Source organism: Bombina bombina, chromosome 8, assembly GCF_027579735.1.
Source record: "Bombina bombina isolate aBomBom1 chromosome 8, aBomBom1.pri, whole genome shotgun sequence".
NCBI lineage: Eukaryota > Metazoa > Chordata > Amphibia > Anura > Bombinatoridae > Bombina > Bombina bombina.
In genome coordinates this window covers 262539498-262549977 of record NC_069506.1, presented here as the reverse complement: position 1 = coordinate 262549977, position 10480 = coordinate 262539498, and the positions used below count along the sequence as shown (strand labels likewise).

Sequence of the window (10480 nt, the reverse complement as noted above, 5' to 3'; positions counted from 1 at the left end):
GCACAATGTTGTCTATATGGCACACATGAACTAATGCTCTCTAGTTGTGAAAAAATGTCACAATGCATTCACATAAGAGGCAGCCTTTAAGGACTAAGAAATTAGCATATGAGCCTACCTAGGTTTAGCTTTCAACAATTCAACTAAGTATACCAAGAGAACAAAGCAAAATTGGTGATAAAAGTAAATTTGAAAGTTGTTTAAAATTGCATGCCCTATCAGATAGGGCATGCAATTTTAAAACAACTTTCCAATTTACTATCTGAATCATGAAAGTTTATTTTGGACTAGATTTAATAGTCTGGTGAACTACACTGCTGTCTATAATATATATATCCAAAATACCACTGTTCAGAAGATAGCAAGCACGCATGTACTAGGAACTACTATACTGTTATTCAAGTGTAACAGACAAACACATTGACTGGATTTAGTGCTCAACAATCCTTTAATGGTTAATGTCCAAGTTGAGAATGAGGGGGTAGGGTTAGAGAAAGAGGGTAGGCATTGTATGTCTCTCTCTACCAGATAAATAAACTCTTTCCATCCTCCTTGGCCAGATTAACCAGACAGTTGAGGAGGACCTGCACATGTTTCACTGAGTCAGAAGGTGCAGCATCAGTTGCTATCTTGTACAGAACTTCTGGATCATTATAAGATTCCCATTCTTTTGTCAAAGGTTCTGGATGTTTTTTCAGGATTCCGTAGGAGTTTACCAGGTGCTCACTGACCATAGGGTGTACTCGAGTGTCATAGCCAAGCTTCTTGAGGCGATTCATAATGTCTGTGTAGCGTGCCATCATCTCAGCTCTTTGTACTTCATTTACATTGTTAGTCAGAGGACATGTAGATGCCTGTAGACAAGGGAGAACAGAACAGTTTATATACAGTTACAAGTCATTTTCAGAGGTATACTTCCATAAAGAAGCCTTGGACTCTATGGCTACCAAATAATTGGCATAAATACCTAGGTTTTTACCAAATGAACACCCCAACAATTTTTTCCACCCTTAATTGTGCTGCTAATGTGAAAGAATCTTGACCTGCATAATCTTTTCCAGAGCATTGGACACAGTGAATCCATAAATACGGCTCTGTTCCAGGAAGATGTACGAGAGTATCCGCCGGTCTAGCTGGAAAGCAATTTCACCTAGAACCTGATGGCAATGTTGAAGGTGTTCATTGTCTAGAAGTGATAAAATTGATATGTTATAACTTAATCGTCAGCTTATAATGATGTCAGTCTTTTTTGTTACATAATTTAAGCAAACAAGGATGTAAAAAAAGTACGACATTTCTTTAAAGGGACATAAAACCCAAAATTGTTCTTTCATGAGTCAGATAGAGCATATACACTTAAACAGCTTTCCGATTTACTTCTATTATCAAATGTTCTTAGTTTTCTTGTTATCCTTTGTTGAAAAGGATGACGTAAGCTCAGGAGTATGCATGTGTCTACAGCACTATATGGCAGCAGTTTTGCAAAAATGTTATACATTAGCAAGAGCACTAGATTGCAGCACTATTTCCTGTGATGTTCCTGTAATGTAATGCTTCAGGGATGTGCATGCTACCTATCCAGATATCTCTGCAACAAAGACAAGCAGAAGAACAGAAGTAAATTTTAAACTTTTTAAAAATTGTATTTGTCACGGATACAGGGATGCAGGGGTTAAACCTCTACCCCCTACCACCTACCCCCTCTCTTGTTTCTCAGCAGTTTTGGGCTCCTCAGAGCAACCACAATCTCCCAGAACTTTGGTTTCCCTTGTTTTGCCTGTAAACTGCATTTTGGAAGAAGCTGGCCTCTGACCGACCTATCCCTCTCTGGCAGGCCGGCCTCCTGGAACTGCCGGTTGGCCACATCAGCTCGGATTCCCGGTCCCCTTTAACCCTGGTCGCTCCAGCTGCCCTTTATCCCAGAGCTCTGCTCTTTTGGGGATCGGTGGCCCCAAGGAAGGACAAGAGGTGGTGGAATTGCCGGAGGGAAGCTACTTTAGGAACTGGGGGCTTTGGACACCCCTACGCCCCCAATCTTTACCGGGCTGTAACTCCGGGACCGAGAGCTTTCAAATGACACCTTGGAAGTGCCGCCGCTCCCCCGGGATCACCTCGAAACTACCACCCCTGTGTCCTGGGTCTCTGTGGGACTGTGGTTTCTATGGCAGGCGCCAGTCTGTCTGGAGGGACGGGAATGGCGGGAGATTTGAAGGTCAGATGAGGCTTGTTATCAAGATCAGTTTCTGTATAAATGTTGTGTGTTTTCCCTAATAAAAGTCAGTTCTCGTTTTCACCTGAATGCTAGTCTGTCTAGTTATTTGGGTGGGAATTGCTAAAATCACTTGTTCTCCGCTACATAGCGGCCTGTTCCAGGTATAGGAAGGATACTTTGGAGGAGCTACCCAATCGGGGTAGCAGGGAATCTGTCACAGTGGTGGCAGCAGTGGGATGCTTCCCTCTACCTGGAACGTCCAAACCACCACCTAAAGACTTTGCCGGATGGAGCAATATCGTGCCCTCCGGAAAGAGGAATTGAAAACCTTGCTGCAGGCTAGAGGAAAGATGGCTGGCAACAAGTCAAAGGCGGCCATCATAGCAGAATTGATGGAGGATGATCGGGCTAGTGAGCAGGCTGGTGGGTCGTACAGGGAGTAAAGTGGGGGCCGGCCCAGTACAGCCTCCAGGGCTTTCCGAGCCTTCCAGGATGATGTGAGCGAGAATATCGATCGCTACCTTCAACTGTTCGAGACCCAGTGCCGGTTGCAGGGGGTCACCAATGCCGATAGGGTTACTATCCTGATTGGGAAACTGTCCGGTAGGGCCCTGGAGGCTTGCCACACTGTCCCACCACTTAGCTCGGTCCTTGAACTCATGGGTTACTGGGTGCCACATCACCACCCTAGACGAAGCTGTCCAGCACATCCTCATGGAGCAGTTCTACAACCGCAGTCCAGTGGAGATAAGGGACTGGGTGAAGGACAAGGGGCCCAGAACAGCTGACCAAGCCGCCGCCCTGGCAGATCAGTATGTGGATGCCCGGTGCCAGGCAGCCCCAGACCTCCGGCCAGCAACCCGCCTTGCTCCAACCCCGGCTCGAGGAGCCGTCGTACATACACCCACAGCTCGGGTCCACCTGAACTGGGGAGCCGGCTCCCGTGTTGTGGAGGTGGGCATCAAGCAATGGATACCTGCCGAGGTCTTTAGCAGGGTTGCCGTAGACATAGTGGGGTCATTAGCCCGGCCCAGCCCCTCAGGGAAAAGGTACATCTTATAGTAGCGGACTACTAGAGGCAATCCCCTTGGCTAATATCCAGGCGGAGACCATAGCAGATGCAATGCTCCGGATATTCACCAGGGAAGGCTTCCCCCGGGAAGTGATTTCCGACCAAGGAACACAGTTCACTCCGGAAATCACTCAACAGTTATGGAAATTAAGCGGGATCAAACCCCTGCACAGTGCCCCCTACCATCCCCAGATGAATGGGCCTTGCGAGCGATTCAACGGGACCCTAAAGCAGCTGCATAGCATGTTCTCGGCCACTCACAAGTACTAGGAAAGATTCCTGCTGCACCTCCTTTTTGCATACCGAGAGGTGCCCCAGGAATCCACAGGCTTCTCTCCCTTTGAGTTAGTGTATGGCCGGAAGATAAGGGGGCCCCTCGACTTAGTAAGAGCTCACTGGAAAGGGACTACACGAGGGGAAGAACACTCCATTGTGGAGTATGTTCTCCAACTCAGGGACCGACTGAAGGACCTTGCCGACCAGGTGCGAGAGAACCTTCAGGTCGCCCAACGTAAGCAGAAGAGATAGTACGACCGAAATGCTCGTACCCGAACCCTGACAATAGGACAGAAGGTCCTCGCCCTGAAGCCTGTCAAAACAGACAAGCTACAGGCCTCTTGGCAAGGACCCTACCGGGTAGTGGAGCACTAAACAACACCACTTACCTGGTAGCCAAATGTTCAGATGATCGGGTCCACCGGACCTTTCATGTGAACATGTTGAAGGCATATGTAGAAAGGGCCAGGGATGTGGCCGCTATCTGTGCCCCGGCGGTGGAGGACTCTAAAAGTCTCCCAATGCCGGAGCTCCCCGGACCCACTGAAGCCCCCTAAGGAGTGGCCGACATACCCCTAGACGAGAGGTTAGGGACTGAACAGAGAAAGCAGGTCCAAAGACTCCTGGAAGAGAGACAAGATATGTTTTCTACTGTCCCTGGGTACACCACAATTGCCATACACCGAGTGGAGACCCCGAGACAGGCTCCCCTGCGACAGGCAGCCTACCGGGTCCCAGAGGCAGTCAGGGACAGCATGCACCGGGAGCTCTGGGGAATGTTGGACCTAGGTGTAGTTGAACCGTCCAACAGCCCCTGGGCCTCCCTGGTAGTGCTGGTACCCAAAAACGCTTTTCTGTCCACACAGATGCCTCCATGTTCGGGTTGGGAGCCGTATTAAGCCAGGCAGATGAAGAGGGGCAGGACCACCCCATATCCTACATCAGTAAAAAGCTGTTGCCCAAAGAGGTAGGCTATGTGGCGGTGGAGAAGGAGTGTCTGGCCTTGGTCTGGGCCCTGAAAAAGTTACAGCCCTACCTCTATGGGAGACCCTTCACCGTCCTCACAGACCACAACCCCCTTGTATGGCTTAATAGAGTTTCCGGAGACAATGGAAGACTGTTGAGGTGGAGTTCAGCCCTGCAGCCATTTAACTTTGAAATTCAGTACCGGCCGGGAAAAAGCAATGAGAACGCTGATGGACTTTCCCGGCGGACTGAAGTGAAATAAGCTCCTCGGACAGCCCCAGGCTGACCCTTGTGTGGATCTAGCCGGGTCTGCCGAACTGAAAGGGGGGAGTTGTCACTGATACCGGGCTGCAGGGGTTAAACCTCTACCCCTACCACCTCTTATTTATCAGCGGTTTTGGGCTCTCCCAGAGCTTTGGTTTCCCTTGTTTTGTCTGTAAACTGAATCGTGCAAGAAACTGGCCTCTGACCGACCTATCCCTCTCTGGCCGGCCGGCTTCCTGGAACTTCCGGTCGGCTGCATCAGCTTGGATTCCTGGTCACCTTTAACCCTGGTCACTCCAGCGGCCCTTTGTCCCAGAGTTCTGCTCTTTTGGGGATTGGTAGCCCCTAAGAAGGACAAGAGGTGGCGGAATTGCCGGAGGGAAGCTACTTTGGGAACCGGGGGTTTTGGACACCCCTACCCCCCAATCTTTACCAGGCTGTAACGAATCATGCTGCATTTTTGGACTGTGGCATCTGGGGACCGAGAGCTTTCGAATGACACCTTTGGAGTGCCCCCAAGATCACCTCAAAACCACCACCCCTGTGTCCTGGGTCTTTGTAGGACTGTGGTATCTATGGCAGGCGCTAGCCTGTCTGGAGGGGTGGGAATGGCGGGAGATGTGGTCAGATAAGGCTTGTTATCAAGATCAGTTTCTGTATAAATGTTGTGTGTTTTCCCTAATAAAAGTCAGTTCTTGTTTTCACCTGAATGCTAGACTGTCTAGTTATTTGGGTGGGAATTGCTAAAATCACTTGTTCTCCTCTACATAGCGGCCTGTTCCAGGTATAGGAAGGATATTTTGGAGGAGCTACCCAGTCGGGGTAGCAGGGAATCTGTCACAGTATTCTCTTTCTAAATCATGAAAGAAACATTTGAGGTTTCATGTCGCCCCACATGCAGTGGTAGTTCTAAGAGGTTGCACAGGGGTGAAACTCTCCCCTACAACTTAGGTTGCACCCCTTTTGTACTAATTTGGCTAAGGTGGAAACCACTTTCCTCAACACTTCCCGTTTTGCCTAGCCACACCCCCAGACTACCTAGTCACATGCTTCATCTTTTCTCATCACTACAGCACAAAATAATGTCCTATTTTACAAATACACACCAGCCCTATTTTATCTCACAGAACAACTGTACTTTAATCAAATAATTCACACTCTTGCACAAACAAAGCAGACAATTTATTTTAAATACAATGAGGACGGGGTGCAGATTGGTGGAGGGGGGGGGGGCATATGCTGCCCATCACTGATATAAATAAACCCACTAATGTTATATTCATGTCAAAGGGGCATGAAAGTCAAAACTTTCACGATTCAGATAAAACATATCATTGTAAGAAACTTTTTTTATTTGCTTTTGTTGTGTAATGTACTGTGTTCTCTTGGTATCCTACTGGGAGCTAGCTGGTGATTAGTGTCTATGAACATATGCCTCTTTTCAATGGCTCACCATATGTCTAGCTATCTCCAAGTAATGCATTGCTGCATGTTAACTATGTGTTTAACTCCTTTGCAAGGGTTAAACACAAAGTTACAGGTAAGCAATAGTGCAAAAGTAAAATGTTCTAACACAATAGAGATTTTTCTTTTTTTACAATTTTATGTCCCTTTAAAGGGATATGAAACAAAAAAAATTGTGACTCACAAAGAGCATACAATTTTAAAACAATTTACAATTTACTCCTATTATCAAATTTGTTTTGTTTCCATTGTATTCTTTGTTAAAGAGATACCTAGGTTGGTGTCTGGAGCACTAAATGGCAGGAAATAGTGCTGCCATCTAGTGATCTTGCAAATGTATAACATTCTTGCAAAACTGCTGCTATATAGTGCTCCAGACGTGAACGCTCCTGAGCTTCTGATCCTGCTTTTTTTTAAAAGATACCAAGAGAACAAAGAAAATTTGTTAATATAAGTAAATTAGAAAGTTCTTTATTGCTTGCTCTATCTCAGTCATGAAAGAAAAAAATTGGGTTTCATATCCCTTTAATTTCAGTCGAAATGTTTTTCTCAAAATTAAGATTAGGAATTGATATTGGTTATGACCAAACGATTGAGGTTACATAGATTGGGTTAGTTATTCCTAAACTGTCACAAACAAAATACAACTAGAAAATGGGTCATATTCCTCGTGCCCCTCATGTCTATAGCTGGTGGCAGAAAATAAGTGGTTCTAGTCACAGTGATCATCTGCCTTTCTAATTCATTTTATCTGTCCCTTTACTGTCACATATGCCATTGGTGGACAAGGGCTGAAAATGTTCACTTACCTTCCTGTTGGGGAATGTGAGGCTTTTCTGTGAGATCGTCTGTTACAAAGGTATAAAAAAGAAAGTTGTGCATTAGACTTAAATAAGACTTAAAGGGCCAGTTTACACAGCAATCACCAGTTTATGTCCATAAAGGAAATACAGTGACTAAAGAAAATATACATATATAGTTAAACTTGCTAACTATATGTTTAGCAAATTTTAGCTTTTTATTCCTGCTTCTGTGAGTATTATCCACGGTGCTGGCACTCCCCCATGAAAGGGCTGAGCTGTGCTTTAGTCTAGCACGCCCAACCTCCATTCATAGGCTATATGTAAAGTCCTATGTCAAATGAGCATTAGAAATTTGCCTGCACAACAAATCCTCTCTAATCCCTCCTAAATAGTAAAAATAACATAATTTTTAAAAATTCCTATGTGTAATAAAAGTCAGAGCTTTGACTGCAGACATAGGCTCTGTAAGATTGATGAGACTGAGAACGGCTGTAGAACGGCAAGACAAGCAGAGAGATCACTTCAGCTAAACTTCTCACAGCGTGTAGTGAGCATATCAGTAGGACTATGTACTTGTGCCAACACAGACATCATTTGACCTGAAATTCTTACCTCTGTATTTGTGCAGACAGCATACGTATTTCTGCAGTGAGAATCTGTGTTGTTACAAGTACGTAGTCCTCCAGATATGCTCACTACACGCTGTGAGAAGTTTAGCTGAAGTGATCTCTCTGTTTGTCTTGCCGTTCTCAGTCTCCTAAATCTTACAGAGCGATGTCTGCAATCAAAACTCTGACTTTTATTACACATAGGAATTTTTAGCAGGCAATGCAGGGCAGCCACGGCATCTGAGCAAGTAAACAGCTATACAATGTCAGACACAGCTTATCAGGCAGCTTGTTGCAAAAGCTTTAGGAGAGGACAGCACATGCACAATGCACTGAGGGGGAGTAACAGCAGACTGGCCGTGCGGCCAGAACATTTTCTAAGGGGTTTAGGCAAAGTGCATTGTATAGAGACATTTCAAAAAAATATTTCTAAATACAGAGCATGATTAAAACAGAATGTTCAGCACTACTATAACTATTCCTGCTATTGTGTTTAAAAATTGAACACTTTTTGGGTAAACTGTCCCTTTAAACACTATACATTGCTGCTTCTCTGATAAGTCTCACCTTTCCTCTACCTCTGTATGACCCAGCAGAGTAACAAACATTTGAAGAAAAATAAAAATGCCCAGGGACAAAAGAACAATCAAGTTATCAGGTTATGGGAATAATGATCATGGAACATTTCCACCACAAAACACCATATGTAAATTACACACAAAATAGTAAAATTGTAGTATTTGCTCTTTTTGAACTGCAGGAGATTCACAGATGCAGGTTTAGCAGATTAGATGTATTATTTTATAAATCTCATGCTTTAATACAGAAGACACAATATGCAAACAAATATGTACCAACAAAATGCCTCATATCTCAATACTACATCAGGGAAGATTTTTGCGGTGCAAGAATTTGGTACATTATAAAAGGAGGCTAACATTCTGGGCTGTTATAGTAAACTTGGGACAGTTGACAAGTATACCCCTCCAGCTGTGTGTAGTAGAAATTATTACACTTTATACCTTTCTTGTCCTTACTTTCTTGATCGATCAGACCCTTATCTTTAAGGTTTTTAAATCCTGTTTGTGGAGCAGAGAGTGTGCTCATGTGACTTTCCTGGTCTCTCAGTGTGCAATGCAGCTGTATGTTTTCTTGCATTAACCCCACCATGTTTCGCAGTTCTCCATTTTCAGTCACCAGGTGTGCATTGGCCTTCCTTAAGGCTTCCACATCATGACTATGCACATCCATGCTCCTGTCTTTGAAACTGTTTCCAAAGGCAAGAAACTCCACACTGATCTGACCACCACTGCTTGCTGCTTCTGACAATGGTTCTTTCACATTCAAACTTATTCCTACCAAACTCAGTCTACCTTTATGATGTCATCTGCTGACTGGCATTATATGACTATCACATATTCCACAGCACTAAATACTTCAAAATAGTAGCTTTATTTGGAACTTTGAAGTATAAGTTACAGCAATGGCATGATTAAGGGCACAGCAGCACTTCAGTATTTCAATGAAGCTACTATTCTGAAGAAGTGGAGATTCAAATATATGATCATCATGTGGGTAGGTAGCAATGCCTTTGTTCCATGAACACCAGCAGAAGAAATATTACTTGGCTGCTTTGCTAGTATTTATGATATTCTGTAATATGACTATCGGAAAGTCTTGAGGAAAAGATTGGTCTCAGCAATCAACAAGTTAAAACTATTAAATCTAAATTGTTCACCTTTAATACTCAGTCATATATAACTGTTGGATGATACAACCAGTATAGTTTGTTTTAGTTTTGTAGTTCATATTTAATTTGCATTGTTTGAGTGAATATGGAAATAACAGCACAATGTTCTGTAACTCATAAATTAGCTTTGTACTCCTAATTTTCTCAGTAACGTTTAAAAAAAAAAAAATCTAAATAATTAATTTTTGCCCATGATTTAAATATTGAGCCTTCCTTTACTACCCTATAGGCTACATATAGACTAAGGATGCAAAATATTGCTTACCTTGGCACAGGGGAACATGTGGTGGTTCTTTTAGATCTTCCATTTTCAAGATATGCAAAAAAGAAAAAAATGCTTTTAGATTGTAATACTATATATCTTGTCAAAACACACTCACTGCTCACTAATGCATCTTGGTTTCTGTCCATCCATTCCCATCTACATAACTCCCCCTGATGGTCCTCCAACTGTGAGCATTAAATAGATGCCCCTATTCTCTCTCTGCCTATTTGTTTCCTTTTGCACTTAATCTTATACCTGCCATTGTGAAACCCTTGAGAATGTCTACATGTCTTGTTTACCTTTGTCTTTGTCGTCCTTGTATCCTGCTGCTGGTGGAGAGAGTGTTCGCACACGACTTTCATGGTCCCTTAGTGTGCAGCGCAACTCTAAATTTTCTTGCATCAATACCACCATCTTACGCAGCTCTCCATTCTCATTCAGCAGACGCACATTCTCTTTTCTCAAGGATTCCAATTCTTGACTATGCAGCAGATTCATGCTATGGTCTTCAGTATGGTTTCTAAGCTCAACACTTTTCACCAGCCTGGTTGTTACTGCTGGCTGCTTGAGGTAACTGCCTCATTTGGTTTGTCACAAGCAAAATACAGAAAGCTTCCTACAAACACCAGTTTGCATTTGTGATGTCATTCACTGACATATGTGAAACCTAGTGAACAGCAATCAACACTTCCCCAGAATTAAATAATTTGAAAAGGGAGGACAGGTATTTTGGTGTGTGTATTTATCTATTTCTCTTTATATATGTGGAAGTGCACATTTTGTCAAATTCTCATTAGTTG

The 10480-nt window shown here is 43.8% G+C and overlaps 1 protein-coding gene across 1 annotated transcript; it reads right to left on the bottom strand.

Moving 5' to 3' along the window:
• Positions 1–429: 429 nt before the first annotated feature.
• LOC128638992 (speriolin-like protein) lies at positions 430–10178 on the bottom strand. The gene is made up of 5 exons (XM_053691131.1): positions 9980–10178; positions 8688–9038; positions 7064–7102; positions 1044–1186; positions 430–854 (listed from the first exon to the last, which is right to left on the bottom strand). Exons 1-5 carry the CDS (start codon positions 10176–10178, stop codon positions 522–524), a joined length of 1065 nt encoding a protein of 354 aa, XP_053547106.1. The 3' UTR covers positions 430–521.
• Between the last annotated feature and the right edge of the window lie 302 nt (positions 10179–10480).